The sequence below is a fragment of the Acomys russatus genome, chromosome 17 (genome assembly GCF_903995435.1).
Source record: "Acomys russatus chromosome 17, mAcoRus1.1, whole genome shotgun sequence".
NCBI classification, from domain to species: Eukaryota; Metazoa; Chordata; class Mammalia; order Rodentia; family Muridae; genus Acomys; species Acomys russatus.
Window position 1 is genome coordinate 9332466 of NC_067153.1, and position 24837 is coordinate 9357302.

At 40.8% G+C, this 24837-nt stretch overlaps 1 protein-coding gene across 1 annotated transcript in view; it reads right to left on the bottom strand.

The window, feature by feature from the left end:
• Positions 1–16177, bottom strand: part of Angpt1 (angiopoietin 1) — a 251103-nt gene extending 234926 nt beyond the window's left edge. The window contains exon 1 of the mRNA XM_051159533.1: positions 15359–16177. Within this exon, the coding sequence (XP_051015490.1) occupies positions 15359–15658 (300 nt within the window). The 5' untranslated portion in view covers positions 15659–16177. The remainder of the gene's footprint in view (positions 1–15358) is intronic.
• Positions 16178–24837: the final 8660 nt, after the last annotated feature.

Consider the following 24837-nt stretch of genomic DNA (forward strand, 5'->3'; position numbering starts at 1 on the left):
CTTAATGCCATAAACACTCTGAGCATATACAGAATGCAAGTTATATCTAAAGGTAATAAGTGTGTGCATATGGGGGGTGTTAAAGAGATGGCCTGGTGGCTAGGAGCTGGCATCACTCTTACAGGACACCAGACTTTGATTGCCAGAACTTACATCATTCAGGTCATGACTGTTTGTAACTGCAGCTCCAGGGGATCCAACACCCTCTTCAGGACTTCCTGGACATGTTCACCCATACATGTACATTTCCTCACACAGACACAAACAATTAAAATTAAATAATTCTTAAAAAATAAAGATAATAAAAATAAATAAAAAATAAAAAAAATAAAGATAATAAATGGTTGCCTCCCCCAATACTAGGCATGATACTAATTCGTTAATGTTTTAAAATTAAAGGAGTTAGTCTATTGACTATACTTTATTCCTATGTGGTGCTTAGATAAAAGAAATACAATCTGGCACTGCACTGTAATTTTTCTAAGCAAAAAAGTAGATAAAATGGCTTATAACATTATCTTTATTTTTGTATCCATATCAAAATAACTCCAACTTGGGGCACTGTATCTAAGTAATTTGTTTGAAAAAATAAAAATAGCAATGAATTCTTTTTCTCTGACATGTTTGTGAAATTAAAGAGAAATACTGGGGCAGGAAGGGTAGGAGAGAGCAGTTCTTGTACAACAACAACTGCCTATAGAAGCTTACACACATGTGAGATAAATTGTCCTGACCACCACAAAGGCTGTTTATCAACGATAGAGTCTCCAAAAGTGTCTCGGAAAACATCACTCACTTTCAGTGACTTCAGCCCCCACCCTCATCTCAGCATCAAGAATTTATTTTAATTTCTGAAGAAAATAGTTGAAGAGCCAAGAATAGTGAAGGGTGTCATATTTAACCATCCACAAAGTCTGAATTTAAATTCTAAATTTTCTTCAAAGTAAATGTGCAACCTCTTAAGATTTATCTACATTTATATTTCCCGTGGTGACAAAGCATTGTCTTCTCTTTTCCTTGTAGACAAATTAATTCATCAAACACAGAAAAAAAATATTGGCAGTAGCTATAATTCTAAGGATGTGATAAATGACCTCATAATTGTGTGTCTAATAAAGCACAAACAATTAATCCCGAGAGGGCGCTTTCCATTCTCTATTAATGTGCATTTGCCATTTCCTCATTTGTATTTAGAGAGGAAGAAACTGATAGGTAAGAGGTGAAAGAAATAGGGGTGGGCAGGGGGCAAAGTGGTGTGAGAAGCAATGAACTCACAAAACTGAGGACATTGTACACCCCAAATTAATAGTTTCCTATGGACTGAGCACAGATCCTTGTCGTCCAGCATTACACTGAATAGAGTCACCCCCAAATAGAATAGATGCTGTAATACACACTTACTCACGGGCACATTTTAGCAGCATGCGCTCGGCACTTGCAATGTGAATATGCCACACACCGAAGGCAGTCAGCAGGAAGTTCAGAGCCCACGACAAGCAAGAAATCATAGGCCGGGCTGTCTGGCTTCTAACGTGGCATCGAGCCTATCTTCTCACACAGAAACTGGTGAGAAGCTAGCTTCACATTTGTTGCCTGTTTTGTCCTCCCTCATATGTGAGTCTCCATGGAAGAAGATGTACCATGAGGAGTTGGGGTGGCCTATAGTCTTCCCATCTGACATAGCTGTTCTCCCTCATCCATGGGAAGCCACACCCTGAATCACAGGCATCTGAATGGCCAGGCCTCCAAGACCAGAAGAAGAGAGAAGACAGGGAGATATCTGCCACAAGTGCCTGAAAGTAGCAATGTTCTTGGCCTTGGACCAAAATACCAGAACTATTTTAATTAATAGCAACAGTGATAAATAAAATAGGAAGTGAGATAAGAGGTCCTATCCTGAGAAAACAAGGCTTTTCTGCTCATTTTTACAACTCTCTGTGTGACCTACAAAAGAAGAGTGCATGCAAATAATATTTTAAGTTCCAGAATGTGCTTTTCCTTTTCCAAGCAAGACTGCCCACTGATAAATAAATCCAAGAGGGAGGTCAGGAAATTGAATGGAAGCTATTTGAAACGGGCAACCCCCTCCACTCCCATGTAAAGCAATTGTAAGCCTTTCTTTGGCGTTCCAAAGTTTTTAGATAAACCGTCAGACTCAATTAAGCACTGTGACTTCAAGAAGGTGCTGTGTCTGTTGAGCAAGACAGAAGGGGCTCCAGACAGGGGTCTCTGTGCTCTGTCACCAGACCTGCAGGAGGGACCAGGCACGGCTATTGTGCTGCTCTCAGCAACATAACCTGTTACCACAGCCAATTTAACCATGGGGCTTTAGAGCCTCAGTGAGGACAAATGGTTCAGACAGAACATGAGAAAGGGGCAACCCATTTGGCATGAAAGAATTAAGGCTTCGTCCACAAAGGCAGCTACAGAAACTTTAAAGGACAGACTTGTAATTTAGGATTAGCAAGAGGGGACATGGTTAAAATCATGCAACTAATTCCATAGTGGGTTAAGAGCCGGGCTCACAGAGGTGGTCCTGGAGTGTGCCGCTGTGTAACCCTGTGAAAATGGCTCCTTCTCTCTACGCCTCTGTTCCGTCGGGTGACAAGTCAGTCAATTAAATTCTGCTTTACATTAGTTTTCAAATGTACTCAGCAAGATGACGTATGGAAAGTTTTCCCACAGTTTCTGATAATGGCCAAAAGTGCCCAACACTATATCTAGAACCATCCCTAGTCATATTTAATATTTGACTATTAATTGCGGTGCAAATAGCTTATGCAAAAAAAAGTTAGGTGAATTACCCTTAGATCTAAAATAACTTTATAGTAGAGGTACTGTTATTACTTCAATTTTATCCATAATGAAACAGGGAAACAGAGAAGTGAAGGAAGGACCTTGCCTAAGATCACACAGGAAGTAGGTGGCACTGTCAGGAATCTATTAAGCAGTCTGGCTCTGGTCAGATAAAACGCCAACTTTTATCGGTAGGTTGTATTGTCTTTAAAGTTGGCATAGGAGCAGTGGACAATGTACTTGCTTTCATATCTGTCATTTCAGCGGGCTTGCACTTCAAAGTAGAGGCTGTAGTAGTTTCTTTCGGCCTCCCAGTACCTTGAAGACCGCCTTGGAGGGACAGCGCACTTGGCCAGGTTCCTAGCTAACAGGCGGCTTGCTTTCTCTTTAGCCTGAGCTCCTGTTCTTCCTAGGTCAGCCTCAATTCCATTCCCTAACTCACTGCAGCCTCTCTGGAAAATCCTGACCTGGCCCCTCCCCCACCCTCAGCCCCCCCCAAGAAGAGACAGTCACTGGCTTCTCTGTTCAATTCACCCGCCTCCGCCTCCGCCTCTGCACTTCATCTTCTAAGCATCCCACTCCATGGCTAGTGGGCGGAGGCTCTTTAGGCACTTCATCAAAATGAGGAGAGATGGGAAGGAGACCGCCAGGGAAGGGGGAGGTCTCTAAGAGGCCTGCCTGTCCTTTCTGCTGAGAATCGTCCCCTCCACCTCTGCTTGCTGACTTTGGTTAGGTTGCAGCTTGAAGGAACAGCGGGTTTATAAAAAGCAAGACACCTTTCACTGGAAGACATGAGAGAGAAGGGAGCAGGGAGACAGAGGGACTAGACAGAGGACACCGGGGGCTGGGCGGGGGGGGGGGGGCAAGTGAGTTCATTTGGGGGTAATAAGAGAGTTACCTGTCACCTTACATGAGAACTGACAGGGCCTTGCCTCCCTCTGGGTACCAAGTGCCTACAGTCTCAGTAGGCCGACTCTGAACAGCCAGTCCCATCAGATACCCTTCATCTTTCCTGAAACAAGGCCCCACAGATGATGCCGCTACTACTTGCTAACTATACTCAAGTGTCCTCGTTCAGAACCGTGGGGCTTCTGTTAGCTTACTGGACAATCGTCACAAAATAGTTTCTTTTTTAAAAACAACTAATAAATACAAGTAGAAATAAAAGCGGAGGTCAGCTAAGATCAAACAAAACAGCACGAAAGATTGAAAAATATCAATATGCCGACATAAAGATGACTTTCTTTGACTCTCATTAGGATTTTGTATGAAGTGAGTGTTTTACCTTCTAATATAAAGGAATCACTAAACATCTTATACTCCACAAACATGAAGATGTACAAATGTAGGATATACATATGTATGCATACATGTGTATATTATATACTTTGCCACTGACTAATCATGAGTTGTCTAATATTTTAACATATTTGAATCGTCCTAAGTAGGGGTGGACCTAGAAATTTCAAGAGTCTAGAACATCAAATGAGTGTGTTTTTCCTTTTTGGTGATTACAACATTTAATAACCCTTAAAGCACTTTGTGATTGCAGGTTTCATACTAATTTAGCAATGAATGTTCAGTCTCACAAGAGTTGGGCTTCTTTTGTTTACTAGTAGGTCAGTCGAGGCTGCTCTGCCTGCCTCATATTTGACTTTCTTGTTGCAAGAAAGCAGGCTGGAGTCCTGGCAAGCTGCACTACACATCTCCTCTAGACGGTCCACCTGCTTTCACACGACACAGGAAGTTTCTTGCAAAGTCTTTGTTTGAAAGTCAAGTTCTATTACTACAAATAATTTTTAAATGCATCAGCTCATTTATTCAAAACTAGAGGTGGGAAGTCTCTTGGACAAGTTGGGAAAACTGTAATCAGAATATATTGTGAAAAATCCATTTTTAATAAAAGAAAAATAAAAAAAATGAAATTAGAAAAGAAAAGTAAGCTGGAAGTTAGTGATGGAGAAAAGCCAAGAACAGTGGTGTGTGATGCAGTCACTGCCTAGGGGAGGCAGGTTGCAGGGCTCACTGACCAGCCAACCTAGGACACTTAATAAGCTCCAGGTCAATGAGAGAATCTATCGACAAGAAAACATCAGATGTCATTCTCTGACCACTGCATGCATACATGTACACGTGCACCATCACATACATGATCACACATTCACAAATATTAAACTTTTATTGTTGGTATTTTTCATTATTAAATACTCAGCATATTAAAGTACCTATTTATCTACTGTTCAATAACTATTAAATGATTGCCATCAGATACTTCCATTGTTATTTTTTTTAAATCTAATAGAAAAAAAAGGGAAAAGATGAGAAGACTGGAGGTATTGGTAATAAAATACAATTTCTATATCTTATATTTTTTGCATTTAGACAAAGTGAATGCAGGGTCTGATAGCCAGAGCAGTTCTTAAGCAGGAATTAATACCCACTGGCCTTGCAGCTAGCTATCTGTATGTTCATAGTGACAATAGTGTTAACATATCTTATGATACTCTGGGACTCTTAACAGTTTAGAGACAAAAATGTAGCTTAAGGATTTAAAAATATTTACCGGCTTTATCTACAATCTAGATTTTAAAGAACTAAGATTATAGCTTACCTCATTGGACTTTCACAAATAAAACCTGAGACTACCACCAAAGCATACACCCTTCCAAATAACTTATCCTGCAGGCAGCCTCAGCCATCCCATAGAAATATGTACATTTGATGTCTATTCACAATTGCATCTTGTTAATATTCCAGCTGCTGATTGACCTTACACACACTGGCATATGCGGGAATTCCTTCAATAGTTTAAAGCAAAGAAGAAATACAATTTCATTGGAGACTCTACAGTCTTCCCTTCCAGGAAGCAGACTCTAAAGGCAAACAGGACTTATCTTACATCCTTCTAATAAAGACAAAAGAAAAGAGACCTGTTCTGTTACCAGCGGAACAAGGAGCTTCAGCTTGATCCATGCGGCATGTACATCTTAGAAATTGTTCTTTTGTCTGTTTGGAAGAAGAACTTGGCAGCTAGGATCAGTCAAGACGAGCTATATCTCTCATCTAATATTTTGACATGAGAAATAGAGGAGTGTATCCAGAACCTACATGGATACAACCTCCAAATATGGGGAAATTAATCCAGAGGGGGCTTTGCTTCTTAGAAACTCTTTGACAACATGGCAGCATGTCTTTTGTACACGTCATGAAAAGATTCAACACCAAGAGACCCTTCTCCCTTCAGCCCATGGGGCCAAAATCAAAGGGGGCTTTGGAATTTTCCAACTTTACTGCAAAGGATAATCTTGTAGTGGAACAAAAGTTTCAGATGATTCAGAATGTAATTAGTGTTGTGCATCTGCACAATAGAGTACAGCATAACTTGTGGTAGAAAGAAAGAAAGAAAGAAAGAAAGAAAGAAAGAAAGAAAGAAAGAAAGAAAGAAAGAAAGAAAAGGGAAAAGAGAGAAGAAAGCCAATAAGACCCAGGAAAAGGCCACTCAGGCGTCTATACCAGGCCAAACACAAGGGAAACCAAACTTCCTAATGTAGCGCATCTAGGACAGGGTTGATAATGTCCTGCATTTGGCAACTAAGCACCCCCCACTCCTTGCTTCTCCCTCTGACAACTGTACAAGTGAACCCACTTACTAATGTTTTTGATCTGAAAGAAACGGGAGGGAAACTGTTTTCCAAGTGCATTCAACATGAGTGGAGAGGCTGACTGAAGTTCATGTCTGAGACCACAAAATAGTTCCCATGTCTTGTCAACACCCTTGCTAATGCCTCGGTTGGCAGGATGGAATCAGCTCAGCAAACAGAAGCCCCCAGACTTGTTTACCCAGAGGTGGCCAATGAGTATTGTTTCCCAGGTACTTTTTCTCTTTGACACGTATCAGCTTCAAGACTGTTTCTCTGTTCACAGGATAATGGGTAGAGGAACAAAAAGACACAAAATTCCCTTGTTTGCACTCTAAAATGTCACCTCACAGCATGCCAGACATCATGCCAAGCATTGCCTTAGTCAGGCTTTCAGCCAACTGGCACAGTCCTCACTTTGCCTCCTGGAGGTCAATGTTTTTCCCACACAACAAGCCTCGCATTTACCTTGCAATAGTCCCAATAGCAATGCTATTTACCCTTACAGTTTAGAAAAGTTGTTGGGAAACCTTTTTTAAAGTGCCAGATACTAAAATAAATTTTAAGATTTATTGGTCGTTCAGTTTCAACTACAGGTCCTCCATTCTGCCTTTGTAGGACAAAAATGGCCTTGAACAAAGCATACAGAAATGAGTGTGGTTGTAGTTCTTTCGCAATCAAACTTTATTTATAAACATGGTGACAGACAGGATTTGGCCCAAGGGCAATGGTTTGATGACTCGATATGGATGATTTAAAAGATTCTCATGTTGCATATATAAAGTGTAATATGTGAAATAGAGTTGACTATTACTGTCATAAATGTTATTTATACTTTGAATATCTCCAGAGAATTATGCCATTCATTACTAATTGAAAAATGTATTTTCTGCCCTTAGTACCCATAAAAGAGGTTGGTTCCAAGGTCTCCCATTGTAGGTCAAAATCTGTAGATGTTTAAGTCTCTTATATAAATCCCAGAATATTTGCATATTACTTATGCACATCATGGACTTTAAAACAACCCAGGAATTCTTATAATACACAATATAACCTAAATGCTGTGTAAATGATTGTTTTACCATATTGTCCAGAAAAGAATAACAAAATATCTATGTGTGCTTCAGTCCAGGTACATGTTTTTAAAATGTATCTGAGGTTGGTTGAATTTGTGGGTGTGAAAGGGCATCCACTGTCTTAGGAGTTGCTATCAAGCAGTCATTATGCAACCAAAAGATAAATAATGTAGTCAGTACAAATTAATCAGCAATTAAAGTTTTTACTCCATAGTATACCATGCTTGTGGTTGTCAAATCATTCCTTCTGCAAATATTTATTGAGGCCCTACTAGGTATCATGCACTCTTCTGGGTACAATGCAAATTGACTCAATAAGAGACAAAAACTCAGGAATAGGAGAGATGGCTCAGAGGTTAAGAGCACTGACTGCTCTTCCAGAGGTCCTGAGTTCAATTCCCAGCAACCACATAGTGGCTCACAACCATCTATAATGTGATCTAATGTGCACTGTATACATAAAAAAAAAGAGAGAGACAAAAATTCTGTTCTAGGGTTTACATGACCACAAATGGCTAAGATAGAAGAAATAGGTCGAGAAACAATACTTAATGTTACATAACATAACAGTAAATGACATAAAATAAAATGTAGCTTTGGTTCTCCCCTGAGGTTGAAGGTTAAAGTCCCTTCTGCTGAAGGTACCATGTGCTTCAGACACAGGATCCCATGGATCTGAGCTGGATACGACCTAAAATCCTCTTCACTAAAGACCAGTTTTCATGGTACCAGAACGTGGCATGCAAGAGTCCAAGGGAGGGAAACAACCAGTACTCCTACCCAGCTATGATGTCTATAAACCACAACAGCTAACATAGTATAATAACCTTACGGGTGTAATGGCGGCACCCATCTTTGGCAGTAACCAATAGCCCTCTATTTGGACTTAAGACCAGCTCAATAAGAGGGAAATCATGCTTGGCTCTAGGAAGCCAGCCAAATACCCTGGGCTAGGGAAGTTGTGGAACTTGGAAGCGAATGTACACCCACCACTTTACTGAACAAGCATCATGTCTAGCTACGTTCTAAGCATTCATCTTTATACCCACAGATAAGTATAGGTCTTACCCCTCATCAAAAGTATGGCTCTTTGTAACAGATGGAGACCATTAGAGACAACAGAACTGATTAAAATGCAGAGAAAAGGTGGTCAGCTCCAGAAGCCATATCTACAGCACAGCACCTGAGCCTAGAGAGATCGGAAAGATTATAAGAGCCAGAGAACCAGGGAATTCGATGTGAGAATGTATCTCCTAGAAATTTCAGAGACACTACACCCATGAAGTCTTATTATAATTGCTGCTTAAAGAAGACCAGAACAATGATCATAATGAGTAAGTTAACCCAGAAGCAGAAAGAATCAAATGGTATATACTCACTTATATCTGCATACTAGCCCAAGGGGCATGTCCCACAAAAGCCTTCACTTACCAGGAAACTGGGACAGAGGGGAAGGCATCCTATTGGGACTCTAAATGAGAGACGCATGGGAGAACAGCAAAATAAAAGGATCCAGAGGGTCCTAGAAATCTACAAGTAGAACAATATGATAGGCAGATTTGGGCCCAGGGGTCCCGCTCAAACTAAGGCACCAGCCAAGGACAATACAGGAGGTAAACTTTAAGCCCCTTCCCAGATATAGCCAATGGTCAGAATATTCTCCACAGTTGAGTGGAGAGTGTGATACGACTTTCTCACGTACTCTGGTGCCTCACATTTGACCATGTCCCCTGGAGGGGGAGACCTGGTGGCACTCAGAGGAAGGACAGCAAGTAGCCAAGAAGAGACTTGATACCCTATGAGAATATATAGGGGGACGTAATCCCCCTCAGGAACAGTCATAGGGGAGGGGAATAATGGGAAAAGGGGGGGGGGGAGGAATGGGAGGATACAAGGGATGGGATAAACATTGAGATGTAACAAGAATAAATTAAAAAAAAAAAAAAAAAAAAAAGAAGACCAGAACACATGAACAAGCATGAAACCAATAGAGACACTACCATGGGAAGGGAAGCCTCATGGGACTCCAACACCGGAGAGATCGTTTAGGCAACTAAGGATTCTGAGAGTGGGAGAAATAGTCTTCTTCAGGGAAGAGCTCCCCAACTGACAATCCAATATCAAAAATCATATACGTACAAGTTAAATTATAAACAGACTGAGAACTTGTATTTGTATATATAGGAATTAAACAAAAACAAAGAGGTCATAAATTCAAGAGACAGTTAAGGGGCATATGGAAGGGGTTGGAGGGAGGAAATAAAAGGGAGAAATAAAGCAATTATACTTTATTTTTTTTTAAAAAAAAGCTTTCAAATAGAGCAGTGTAACACGGTTGAGCAAGTCACTCAACAGACTGAGGAGGAGAAGGTGGCTCAGGGAAAACTTCTGAAGGAATGAAGACCTAAGAGTGACAGATGCATCCTTGCTAATAGCTGGGGACCAATTTTCCACACCGAGTAAATAGCTTGTAAGTGCCTGAGGCAGGAATGAGTTTGTCTCTTGGAGAAATCACAAGAAAGGCCAAGCTGTTTGAGTGTCTGGAATGTCCTTTGAAGGTAATAATGATGAGGCCAGAGACGGGGTGTGGGGAGGACGGTGAGGAGCTTTGTGTGAGGGATTGGGATTTTTGCTCCTTCATAATGGAGAGTTATAGGAGGATTTTTAAAAAAGATTTATTTATTTATTATGTATACAGTGCACATTAGATCACATTATAAATGGTCATGAGCCACCATGTGGTTGCTGGGAATTGAACTCAGGACCTCTGGAAGAACAGACAGTGCTCTTAACCGCTGAGCCATCTCTCCAGTCCCTGAGTTATAGGAGGATTTTAAGGAAGAAAGTAACTTATTTTTGACTCACTTTAAATTGCACACATCAGTAATTGCATATAGAACGAACACTATTAAAGGGTGGTTCAGTGTGAAATGGTGGGGTAGGGGACAAGGATGGCCTGCAGCCTCCTGGGAAAGGACTTGCCTTGGCTCTAAACTCTGAGGTCTATCAGGAGAAATAAGCTCTGCAGTGAGTCCAAAACAGCCACAGCCACCCAGTTCTGAGGATAAACAGGGTTCCATTCCTTCCTAGCACAAAAGCACAACAAGCAAACAACAAAGTGTACCTGTTGGTTGAAAAGTTAGTGCAGATATTAAAAGGATGCTTTTTACTTGAAAAGTGTGTGTCTGTTCTTCAAGTCAAGTTGGTTGGGGGCATTTTCACAACCTCTCTTAAAGCACATTGTTGTTATCAACCTTTCTTGGAAAATGAAACCTCTTTTTCCCAACTTCCTCATGAACTAAACATTTATGCCTCCTTCAAAATTAGGAAGAAATAGTTAATAGCATACTTACTGTCTGTCTACTCAGTTCATGTACTTAGGAGTTCCTCCCTGTTAGACATGTCTTAAGGGCCTCCTGGTCGCATGGCAGTCAGCAGCAGCAGCAAAAGATTTGGCTAAAGCAAAGTAGACTTCCTAAGGATTTCTCCCAAATTCTACAGCACTATATGTTTTAAATGTACATCTCTTTGCAAACTAAGTTGTTTGCTTGTTCCAGGACTGGGGCATTGAGCCAAGGTGGTAGACATGCACCTTACCACTGAGCTGCAGCAATCTTGTGCACTTTTGAAGAATGGGAAAAAGAAAACTCACAGAAAGCACAGGCTGTTCACATTAATCCCACATCTTTCTGTCAGAAGATGTCATAGGAGGGTAAAAAGAGGTTATAAGAAATGATACAACGGGGGCTGGAGAGATGGCTCAGGGGCCAAGAGCGCTGTCTGCTCTTCCAGAGGTTCTGAGTTCAATTCCCAGCAACCACAGGGTGGCTCACAACTATCTATAGTGAGATCTGGTGCCCTCCTCTGGTGTGCAGATGTGCATGCAGGACACTGTATACATAATGAAAATAAATCATTAAAAATATTCACTCTTAAAAAAAAAAAAAAAAGAAATGATACAAAACAGACAATCTGGCACTGGAGAGATAGCTCTGTCCATGAGGGGTTTGCCTACAAGCATGAGGGTGTGATTTCGAATCTCCAGCACCCATATAGAAACCTAGGGATGGTGGTGTTCATCTGTATTCCTGGTCCTGGAAAGGGGCACAGGAAGTACTTGGAGAAAGATGGCCACCACTCTAGCCTAACCGGCGAGCTCCATGACAATCAGAGAACCTTTTTTTAAGGTGGTAAACAAGCAGGTGTTGGTGGCTCACGCCTGTAATCCCAGCATTCAGAGAGGCAGAGGCAGGTGGATCTCTGGTGAGTTCTAGGTCAGCCTGGTCTACAAAGTGAGTCCAGGACAGCCAAGGCTACACAGAGAAACTCCGTCTCAAAAATAAAAGTGGTAAATGAAAATCCTGAGCAGATACTTCTGTCTGTTCTCTGACCTCCACATATGTCCTTACACATGTACACTCACATACATGCGTCATGTACACATTACAAATAATAATAACAATAGTTAGAACCAAATCTTCTGTAACTCTAACATTTAGGAGGCTGAGGCAGGAGAATTGATCAGCCACAGGTTTGAGGCCATCCTGAACTACACTGTGTAGTGAGTTCCAAGTGCTGCCTTGAGGTACAGAATAAGAACTTGTCTTAAAAACCAAGCAACCAATCAACCAAAAAAACAAAACAAAACAAAACAAAACAAAACAAAACAAAACAAAAAAACCCTCACAAACAAACAAACAGCAGCAGCAGCAGCAGCAGCAGCAACACATTTCAGGAGGGGCCAGTGAGATGGCTCAGAACCTGAAGGCGCTTGCCACCAAGCCTGAAGGCTCAAGTTGAATCTCTGAAACCCACCTGGTGGAAAGAGAAAACTGACTCTTGGCAAGCTGTCCTCTGACCTCCACTGGAATTAAAACTGATTTAAAAAAAAAAAAAAAAAAACCCTCAAGCATAGAAAATGGCAAAAGCCCAACATTCATTTGTGTTGACTGTTAGGTGCCCAAGAGGTGGTCACTCTCATTTATCTGGCACCACTGAGAATATTTCCAAAAAAAGTTTTATAATGCAAGAGCCTCAAATAATATAGGAGCCTCAGATGCAGGCGTACGCTGTGATTTTAAGCATATAATCACACAGCTCTCTGCTTTCTGGCAAGCATGCTATCATGCTAACAACACCAACAACGAATAATCCTGCAAAGTGGACCTTCTTGAATTAAGCCCTCCATGTCGAGAGAACCGTGCCATAACAGTTCTGGTATTTACAGACACTAATCAATCTTTTGTTTGCTTGCATAACTTGCTTGTCAGGAGCTTGTATGTCAGTAAGACCACGAAAGTTGAAGAAGGATCATTGAGAGTCTTAGAAAGGGACTCTTTCGATGGTCAATATCTTACAAAGGGTATTTATAAAAAAATCCACTTTCCCAGTGTTTAAGGATATGAACAGATTGCCACAGCCATCACCTGGCTTCATATACCTTTCATAACACAAACTTATTCTCCACCAAAAGCTTCTTCGACAGTGATCATCATACTTTGATTAATAACTTTGTTCAATAAATAGTCAAATTGATTTGACGTATACACACTGTTGGCATCCATTTCTGTACGACATTACTTCTTAAGTGATAGCAACTACGTAGAATAAAAAAGAAATGGCGTAAGTTGTAAGTATTACCTTCCAAGTAATTACAGTAAAAAAATGTGCGTATGAGTGTTCAAAACAAACATATTACATGAAGTTTAGAGTTTTGATTGAAGAAAATACTAATTAAGGAAAATTTAGGAGAGTCTGTAGCAAGTTCTTTGGTGAATGCATTTATTTGGTTACTTGATCCTCCAACCAATCACATTAACAAGGACAAAAGATATGCAAATTCAGGCAGACAATAGTCAAGCCAACCCCTCTGACTCATACCAACTGGGACATTTCAACATCTATTCAGCTTGATTCATTCTTGTGAGGATTGATATAACCAAGGAACATTTTAATACTTATGCTTGGCTATAATATGAAAACTATGCCATAATCTTTGACCAAGAACAAAGCAAATGAGAATCAAGTTTATTTCCCAAAACAAATTAACATATGAAATGTGTGCATGATGTAACCCCAGCAGAATTGTCCATTTGCCCTGTCACTGCTGAATAATTGCATAGCAACAAAAAAAATATGCATTTCTGTGTGAATCACCATTTTGGTTATATGTTTAAAGCAAACAAAAGATTGTATGTTTAGTAGAATAGCTCATTCACAATTTAAAATCATATTTCCCACTGGCGACCCCCTCAAAGAACGCAGACTAATTTATCATGATTCAGTTCTCACTCTGGACATGATAGTGACCATAATAGCAAACTATTAAACAAAGTCATTTATTCACTGTAGGATGAAATTTTGCCAAAGAAACACCAGATGTCCTATTATAAACTAATACTATGAGTGGTGTCGGGGAATGTATCTGTGATCCTTAAAGGCTGTTTGCCTCCTATTTTTCATGCCACAGTCTTAACTTTTCACCTGTAAGGGGTAGCAGGAAGCTGCAATTCCAATTCGCAGTTCACATGCTGGGAAGAAAGAACTGTGATCTTAGTTCAGTCCCTAGTGGACAGAAGAAGAACTGTCGTCAGGCATGATCCAGCGGCCACCGACCTAAAGAAGTGACTGGGACCACACAGAACAGAAGTTTGTCTTTTCTCCAGCCCTTGTCCTCTTGGAGGGTTTGCTGTGCTAACAGCAGCCTACTTGTGACACTCCGGCCCACACTGAAGCAAGTGCTTAGCCCAGGTCGGGGGGGGGTGGGGGAGCGGGGGAGGCTGCGGGGGGGGGGGGCGGGAGAAGCGTTCTCAAATGGGAGTGCTGCCATGGTTCTAGAAACATGTACTTACCTGTCACATAGCTAACCAGCGAAGGCGGTGTGAGCTGGAGAAAGTACTCAGGCTTGAAAAACAGTCTTAACAACAGCAACTACAAAATTTTCTGTGGCTTATGGAAAAAGAGCCAAGTGACGATCAATATGAATTCTATAAATCGGAATCAAATATGTATTCAACATTTAATGTTCCTTGAGAGAATGAGGCTCCCAGATGGCACTGTCCCTGTAACTAACTCAGGGACTGGAGGCTTGCTAGGAGTAAGCACAGCCTTCCTGTGCTCAACCATGTCCGCAGGTGCACTGGGGAGACACCCGAGCTAGGTTTCTACTCTCAGTGTAGGCAAAGCCCTTCTCTTATGATTTTCACGTTAAAAGCTGTTTTCTTGATTTGGGGTCCGCAAGCGCAGAAGAAATATATGACAGATGTTAATCCTGCTTACATACTGCTGGCAAAGTTAAGCTCCGTCTACTTACAAATACGATCGTTCTAAACAAATATAGTGGGTATTTTATACTTACTCTGATTTCAAGATAAATTTATCAAAAGTTTGAGGGGAGAGGAACTAAACAATTTATGAAGACTTCCCATGGTAGCTAACACAACTCCTTGCTGTACATTCAATTTAAACCTCAGTTAATATTTCCAATACGGTTTGTTTTGTACACCAACTTGCCCAAGAAGCGCGAGCTTTCTTTCTTACAGATGGGCTCTGACATTCAGAATACTCAAGATAAACTTAGAACAGAGAAAGAGTGCCGACATAAAATTTGCTAGTGTGAGATACACAAATAGGGAGCTACCACAGGATCAGAGAGGATCGCGCAAGCCCAGGACCCTTGGCTCACCCAGGAAGTTGAGCCCAGAGAAGAGAGTCCCTTTTCTTTTGCAAACACTGCCCCCCCCCCCAGCAAAAGGTAAACACAGCCCCCCCCGCACGGAACTCTGAGCTCGCTGCAGTGAGGGAGCCGGAAAGGCTCCATGCAATTAGAAACTGAAAGCGATCACTTACTTTTTGCAGCCACTGAGTATAATTTTCCATCACATGCTCCAGATGCTGAAGTTTCTGGGAAGAGAAATCCGGCTCCACGTGTGGCGCATCCCTCTGCAGAGCATTCGTGTTGTACTGCTCTGTCGCTGCATTCTCACGGCAGTTGCCGTCGTGTTCTGGAAGAATGAAAGTGTAGGCACACTGCCCATGTTGAATCCGGTTATATCTTCTCGCTCCGTTTTCTGGACTTCGGCGCTGGTTGCTGCACCCTATGTGAGTCAGAACGGCAGCAAAGAATGCTAAGGAAAGGAAAACTGTCATTGTACTGCCAGCGCTCGCCTTCCGTGCCTCCTGCAAAGCTTGCTCCTCTCTTCTGACCTTTAAACTAGTTCTTTATTTCAGGTAAAAACTGCTTGTTTGACTCTTTCCCCCTTTAAAGAAAGCGTTTGAAGATCCACAGAAAACTAGCCATTTGTTAGCTTTGTTCTAAAATGTTACTTTAAAAAAAATTTTTTTTTACTGTAATGATAGTTTCCTTCGTTAAAACTTGAGATATTTATTGCATAGTAGCTGAGATTTATTGTTTCCTCTCTGTGTAACCGTTCAGCGTGGAGCCTGCCCGAGTCAGCTGCGAGTACATATGCTAGCCCCTTTCCTCTACCCTATCTGCCGCAGATCTGCTATTTTCTCCCAGACCTCAGTGAGTTTTATTAAGGTTGCACATCCAAGCCAAGCTGGAAGCAGGCAGCCTTTCACAAGATGACTTGACAGGAATGCATGAGTGTGTGCCCCTATGCTAAGGATTGCTGATGGCTTTGGGCGGCGGATCGGCTTACAAATTGGCTAGATGCGCATGACCTCCATCATGTATGGGCCTCCCGCCCCCTTCCGCAGACAATTGCCCTGAGCCCTTAGCAGATGCACGGAAAATCAATAAACAGAGCAGTCCACCTTAATACGTTTGGGTGTGCTTGCTGACCTACTAAAATCTAGCAAGCTAGGAATATGTTTTCAGAGTTACCGGTTAATTCAGAAACCCCAAACTGGCACAATATCCAATGGATTATTTTTTTATACTTCCATAAAATTATTAAATTTTCTTCACTCTGGGAAAAACATTGAAAAACTATTTTTAGAGATGGCATTCTTCCTTTGTATTTACTTAGGCTTTAGGGAGGAGGAGAAAAGAATCAAAAGATCAAATTATCAAGGAAATTACCATAATTTGTCACTCAAAGCAACATAGCATGTGCATAGTAAGTAGTATTTTGTAAGTACCTTTTGGGGATATGGATTTTAAATGAAGCTGGTTTCTCGGTCAGAATGCAGCCGGTCACATTCTGTGAGTGTAAGTTGAGCAACTTCCATACAAAAACAATGTGGTTACAGTTTAAGACAGTGGCCTGAGAATTATTAATTCCTGTGGTACATGCTAATCATATATTTCACAAGAACCTCTGGCATTGCTATGGCTGTCTTTAACACTGGTGTGGAAATTCCACACAAATCCTCTGTGGCTGCAGAGGCAAAGCATCTGAGAAGAAGCATGTATCAGGTGTGCCAATGGCTTATACAAGAGAAACCTCTGTGGTTTTATTAAGAAAAGAAGCCCTATGATCAGAAGGTGCTTTCCCGAGTGCAGAACAGAACTATTTGAACAAAGGGAGAATCAAAAACAAGGACCAAGAGATGACTCCAGAATTTAACATGGCACCAGGAAATTTACAGGATGAGTGGATAAGTCATGTTTTGTCACATGCAGGGTTTTCATAAGGAACAGAGTGGGCTTTCTGAGGCATAGGAGCCTCTCCTCTGTCATGCACACAGAGTGATTCTTATGTCCTGGAATGGGAGTTGGGCAGTGGGTGAAGGGCAGTGGTGGTTATTGATGCATCTTTAGGGGAAAGAATAGAGGTTAAAATAGACTCCAGAAAGGTGATGGTTTGCTTGGTGTAAAAGAACCAAAATGAGATCCACCGGTCTTTTCCACATCAAATAATGCATTTCTGATCAGATGGGCACATCATGCCAGACATAGGAGTAAAAGCCTCTGACTGCTACAAGAGACTTGTATTATTACAAGGGTCATGGGAGAGACCCATAATGCCACTTAAGAGTTTGCTATTTTTATCAGCTCTCCTCCAGCACTCCTTACATGCTATCTCATTTAATCGTGACAACAAACCTAACATGTCTAACTCTCTCATTTTTTATGTCAGCAGGAAACCCAGTCACAGAAAGACTGATCAGTTACAGATGATGGTGCAAGTGGGTACTGAGCCTAACTTACTACCCAGTAAGTCAGCCTGTCTTTGGAACACTCTCAGAAGGGGAAAAAAAGCAGTTTCAAAAAGGCTCCATCTAAATTGCTTTACACACTTAAAGTGGGGTACTTGACAGTACCCAGTAAATAAAGGACTATTGAGTTTACGTCTCTATTTATTTTATAACAGCGATTCTTGTAACCAGGATGAGCTTGAATTTCTGATATTCCTGCCTCTACCTGACACTCCTGTACCAACATACCTAGTTTATGCAGAACTGGGGAATTGAACCCAAGGCTTCCTGTAAGCTAGGCAAATGCTCTAACAACTGAGCTATTTTCCCAGCACAAATATGATTTAATTCTGTCTCCCCGTGAAATGATGAGTGTCCGCTGCACAGGCCCAGGATGAAGCAGCCTGGAAAAGCTGATTGTCCGGGAATGCTTTCCAGCGATGCTTACATTGAAAAAAATCCATAGAGGGAAGAGTGTCCAAAACCAACACCTGTAAGTGCTTTGTTAAGAAGTAAATGCAGCTGAAAACTGGCAGGGAGCTAATGGAGGAGTGGTGAGGTCTCTATTACAACGCTCCTGTGTTTCCAAATGGTCACGACAGTTGGAAGTCTGTTCTGTATGTGTCTGTACCTGCTGTCCATGTGAAGTTTCCAATCTGAACCACAAAAGGAAGCTGCAGTTTCTACTGGGAAGCACAGATTGCTAGGAAGAGGAAAACTGAAGCCAGTCTAAAGGGTTGAAGGTGACCAAGAGAAAAAGAATGAATAGGGCTTTTGTCAGAGAACAAAAGTCCACAGTACTGGAAGTGCTGGTGACAATCTAGAGAAAATGCCCACAGTTTATGGATGAACAAGTAATACATATAGAGATGTCTGTAAACCATTTTTTCCTAAAGTACCAATTGAGGGATAGTGGAGGCCATGAGGAGGCCCCATACACTAAGGCTAACGTGTTTGGAGGCCATGGATTTGGCCAAAGCTGTGTGACAGTTGATTGTCACTAGGTCTTCAGAAATACTGTGCAATTCAGGAAGTGAAAGGAAAAACAAGTCATTAAATTTTTTTCTATCTCCCCTCCAAACTTTTTATACTTCTAAAGAGATAAATAATTACATTAAATTAAAGACTGGAATAGGCTATTTTTGAAACCTGGAATAATGGCATGTGGGCTGTAGGTTATATCTACACATAGTCCTGTAAATGCTGGAATTTCCACTGAGACCAGAGACCCCTTTAAAATTGGTATTTAACGACACTAACTATGCCCCCAACAATGAGGCTCTGTTGCTTTCTTAGTGATGCTTTTCTGATTTCAATAAAACATAATAAATGGCTGTGTCTCTGTTTAATTTTAATAACCTCTTCATATCTCTAACAGTCCCATGTTTCTAATTATTCATTTGATTTACTTATTTTTATTTCTTTCTCTTTCTATCTCCAAATAACTAAAGTGATCTTCTTACTATTGATTCCCCAGCACCTACTATACACTTTATTTGAAAGAATGAAGGATTAAGGGGATGAGTGAATGAAATAACTAGTTACTCAACTGATGTATTTTTATGGTTATCTGGCTACTACAAGACTGTCCACACTCAATGCATTTGTTGCGTAAATTTTTCTAGAACCTCCAAGCATAAAGGAGTGTGGAAAATTGAAACTTTCCCCCAAAGAGTGAGATAGACATAAAACCATAGTCAGTATCAGTACATATTTTAACCCCTTAACAAATTATCTTTCAATGTTTCTTGAACTGTATTTGTCTTGCAGATGAGAAAATTATGTCACAAAGATACCAATTAACCAATACCTGTGGTTGTTTATATGACAGAGAAAGAATTTAATCCTTAAGCAATTTCTTAGTCACACGTATTTCACTGACCTAGGTTGCTTACAAGAATGTTTCCGTATGCAGACTCCAGTAGAAAGCATTTCTGAATATTTTGGATGCCAAAACAACAGGCATCTCTTCCCAACCCCAGCCCAATATATTCATGTTATGGTCATTCCAAACAGAGTTAATACTAAATTGGTACACACTGCTATTGTTGTCCCAACTGCTCATCAACAAGGAAGCAGCTTGGTTGAACAAGCTATTTTTTTCAGTCCATAATAAATGACTACTCTTACCGCAGATCATTCACAATCCTTCTGTCATCTGCAGGGGGCAAGAACATCACAGCAGGTAAAGATACTCAAGGAGCTAACCCAGAAGAAGATGCAGGATCTTGCCTGCTAGCTAGCACCATGTCATGGTTATGTGAAATGTCCCATTTCAGGCCAACTGAGAAACCATGGGGCTAAAAGTTGTAGAAACAGCAGAAGAGCTGAGAGCTGGAGACAAAGGCAGATGAGGAAACCTCTTTTATAGACTTGCTTTCTATGTATAGAAATATAGAAATTCCCAGTAATTACTGGATGTCTTGCTTGGAAAGGTAATTTTTAACCATAGTAAATTAAGTTAGAAAGAACTAAGGCAGAATTTTCACTAAGAAAAGATGAGAGGACTAAAGGAGTCAGGGAAGGATCTGGAAAGAGACATCTAGAATAAATGAAGATTGAGGGTCTGTGGGAATGGGATCAAAGACTAGAGGGACTTTTGGCTGTGTGGCTACAGAAGAATAAGGTAAGAGGACAATCTGGGCAAGTTGGTATCTTCTGTGGACAAAAAGGGTCATTGGCCCTTATTTTGTACATGAGAACAACACGTGGATTATATGTACCATTACTGTGAACACAAAGTTCCTTTTCCATGTTGGTTTTAGTTTAGATCAGGGTTTTGGATGCAGGGAATATGACGTTTTTAAAAAATTGATACTTAGCTTATCATTTTCGTGTCACAGACTAGAGTTTGAGTAAGTACCATACAGCGGGCTACAGACACATTTGCTTTAAGTTTCAGTGCTGACAGTGGAAGGCATAGGAGCACCACCTGAGTACTCAGACTCCAAAAGGAATCCCAGGTGTACTAAATTAATATCAGCCATATATGGACATGGGTAGGATGGAAAAGGCATTCAATACATATCTCAGAATTACCTTTCTGTCATGTTGTCACTTGTTATTTATGCAGTAGAGATAACTGTTCTGAGTATATCCAGCATGCAAAACAGAGACAGGACTTATAGGGAGCAGAAAGGCAGACGCCAGCATTTCCTACGAACCACAACAGAGCAGGCTACCACTGAACACCCATTAAGAAGAGCTTTTATTATAGCAAAATTATATAGCTCACGTTGCATTTACAAAAAACCTTCCCTTTCTATTTTTCTCTGTGGAGGTCTCATTGCCTAGCTAAGAGAAAAAGATGCCACTCTCTCTGTATCTCAAACCTTTCCAACTTTAGAAAGAATATTTTACATGTTCTCAAAAGCAAACTAGTTTCTTAGCAAAGTCTGACTTTTTCCTTTCTTGGATCATTGGTATCTGGTCTTTATAAGACAAGGCTGGCTGTAGTGGTTTGAAGGCCAGAGGCTCAGGAAGTTAAACTCTTGGTCACCAGGTGGTGGTGGTTTTGGGGAGTGGTGTGGCCTTGCTGAAGGTCACTGATGGCAGATGTTGACAGTTCACAGCCTAGCTCCACTTCTAGTTCATACTCTGGTGTTTGCAGGTGGGGATGCAAATGTTTCCAGAAGCCTCTCCTGCTAATATGGACTCTTCTGGAAAATACAAGCCAAAATAAATGCATGCTTCCTTATGTTGCCCTAGGTCGTGTGTTTTATCACAGCAGCAAACAAGTAACTAATACTGCCCTCAACCATTATCACTCAGCTGCAACTCAATGACTTTGGATTTTGGTCTTGAAATGGACATATCTACTTACTCGTCAGTGAAAAGTCTTTCATTCACAAGTTGTACACACTCACATTTAAAATGATAACAGAAATAATATTTCTGTTCTTGTGTGGAGTTTCTTTGGAGAAACAGGAGCAATGTCTACTCAATCCATATAAGGTGCCCAAATCAGCACATACTAATGATTCCAACCAAGTCTATCTTTTCAGATTATTTAGTTTGTTGACTGTTCTGCTGGAACATGGCTTAGGGGTTACTTATAGGGGGTAAGTGGACCTCAATGCACCTTTATCACTGGAAAGAATTCTCACTCCAGCATGGTCGACCACTTCCTCTTGCTGTATGGATGGAGTGCCTTTTCAGTTAACTTTATACGTACTAGATACTCCATTACCTCCTAAGACCATAGGACCATGAACACTTGGGAAGAACTAGATATCGCTGGGAGGGATTTGTAGGGAAGAGTGTTTAGTTTCTCAGGAAAGAGAGCACCAACATGTCCTCCTAGAGGATCTTTTGCAAACAACCATAGCTACTGATAAAGATGGAATAGGTGCTGTGTTCAGAGGACACCACTCCCCAACACCTGTAAACCTAGATTTTAAAATATTATGGAAATGGATTCCTTGATTTCACTAAAGTTCTTCTCTCTAAATATCGTTTGTATCCTCTGATAACCTAGACTTATTCCCAGGGTAGCATTGTCTTCTCTGTCTTCCTCTTGCTTGTCTGGATAGATTATCCCTGTGGACAAGGTGAGACACAAAAAGATATATTTACATGTTGGTTAGTTTTATTATTTCCTGCCTAAGCTATTGTAAGTTGGATAACATTAGACACAAGTGATTCTTTTAAACTCAGCCTCCTGGCCTGTAAAACAAAGATAGTAATAGCATAACCTATGTGAAGATTCAGGAAATAGTCAGTGCTACACTGACTGTAAAGGGCTGAGTTCAACGCTGAAAAGACATAAAAGGTAAAGGATAGCTCCTGTTTTTCTCCATGTGTGTTCTTTCTTGTGCTCAAAATTCGTCCTACTTTTGACCTTGTTTAATTGAATTTTATGACTATGTTTATCTAATTCTGTTCCCTATCATTTCATCCTCTTAAACATTCAAGATCATTTCTGAACCTCTTAAAAATGGCAAATTTAAGAAGCACATTTTGAAATGAAAGCGTGCTCACATCCACAGTAACAGCTCATGTAAACAGTTCTGCTTTCTTTGAGGGCAGGCACTTTAATGTTGAGCCTCATGGTTTCGTCCCCTTCACCTGGAACAGTGAGGGCCTGGCACACAATAGGTGCTGAGTAAATATTTGTTGAATGGACGAAACAGCTTGGGAACAATTTAGTGAGAATGTTCTGGCCTAAGTAGTGAGGCCAGAGAAGCAACTGGTAAGGCAAACAGACAAGGAACCAGTCCCATTTGGAAGGAAGAACTGGATCCTCAGAGAGCCCATGGGAGCAATGAGGACATCACTCTGGGCTTCACCACGATGACTTGCTATCCAGCTCACTTCCAGCCCATTCAACCAAATGACTTTATTTTCAAGACCATCTCTTATGTCTGGGCTTGGGGCATATATTATTTCATTCTGTTTCCTGGGAGATAATGTTTGCCTCTGACACAATGAAAATGAAAGGAAATATTTTAATATTAATCTTAGAAAATAAAACATGCACTGGGGCACGACTTTAACACAGCAAAGGAAACCTTATTTTATCACATACCCGCTGCCCCCTAAATTCAGTTTTGTGCCCCACCACCACCCCAGGCTCTAATCTGATTAAGGATTTGGCAATTAAATTAGGAAATAAATTCCAGTGGTATTTAAAACTATGATTGCCTTAATCAGATTTTTTAGTTCATATATTGCCTGGCAAACACTAGGCCTTTTCATGGTAATCTTAATCATAATACCCTTTAATTATGAAAAAGTTACTGCTTCCCTTTTTACCAAGTACATAATGTGGTTCACTCCCCTTGACATTTTTTTTAAATTAGTAAAAGTCATAAAAACAAGACTTTAGGCAGTTGAAGGATAGGCTAAATGGCAACCTGAAATGAGTGAGAAATTAGGAATGGTCACTGTGGTCATATTTTTGTCCACGTTATCTTCCATCTTCTTGTGACATACACAGAGGGATCATTTCAAGCTCTAGGGATGCCAAAAACTCATAGTCTGTAAAATACTCCCTAAATGCATAGTATGCTCGGATTACCTTCCAATTTGCCATCCTCACTGTCCTATTGCCTTCCTAGCTACCTCGAATTTTAAGCCTTTTGCTTTCTTAGATTTATCCTGAACAACAGCAGTTGGAAAATAAAACACTTGTATTTTTCCTACTATATGCTAAAACAAACACATAATATTAAAATGAATATCTATGCAGGAATAACCTATCCAACACTGACATTCCTGTTGGAATGTGGACCTCGTGTTGGGAAATACCACTTGGTTCTCTCTTTACACAATAAGTGATGCAATGTCTCCTTGTCACTATGTCTATGGAAAACAGTATTGTCAGGAAGTTTCCTAAGATGAATTTGCATCAGGTCCAGAAGGTTTGAGGATCACTTTCACTTTGTAGCAACCTTAGGGAAAGAAAGAGTTTCTTAGAAACAGATTCATCCATTTATCCTGGCAGAGAGCAAAGGGAGGAGCTCCCCTCGTCCTCGTCCAGGGACGCCATTGCAGGGATCGGTGAAGGCAGCTGTGTCTTCCGTGTTGTGTACCAAAAGAAATGCCTAGCTGAAGGTCTGGAATTGAAGCCAATGACAGACTGGATGCCAGTCACTTCTCTCTTGATCTGCCAATGGTCAGAACAGTGGGTTGTTTATCGTCTATAATAAGCCTTCGCTCCTCTGCGGCCTTGCATTTAGAAGAGTGTTAGGGGAATAGGAAATAACTTTCTTTTCAAGAGTCTCCCTCCCTTGGGAGAACTGACATTCCTAACTCAAGTCCTTCAGAAAGCCATAAAAACCCATCAGTTCAAAACAGGGGGAGGAAAGTTAATATTTAAAGAACCAGTTATGACCCAATTAGCCTTGGTTTAACAAGAGCTAAGGTTTACTGAGTACCTACAGTGTACCAAGGACCATGCTGAGCACGGTACCAGCACAACCTCATCTGCTGCAGTCATCACAACACTCAATATATAGGAAATGTTATTGCTGCCTTTTTTACAGAGGAAAGAACACTAAAGAATTCCAGGCACTATAGAAATTCATTGTTTTCTGATTCCAGACCATAATCTTTTGATCACCACATATATACAAACCTTCAGTCAGTCCTGTGTTATAGCGTATGCTTTTTTAGAATCCCAAATTAACTCTTCCTGGGTTTAGTATACATTCCATTATTTCTTGAGCCAATCAGAAGCAGAACATTTGATAGAGAATTAAACAAATGCGAAGTTCTAAGAG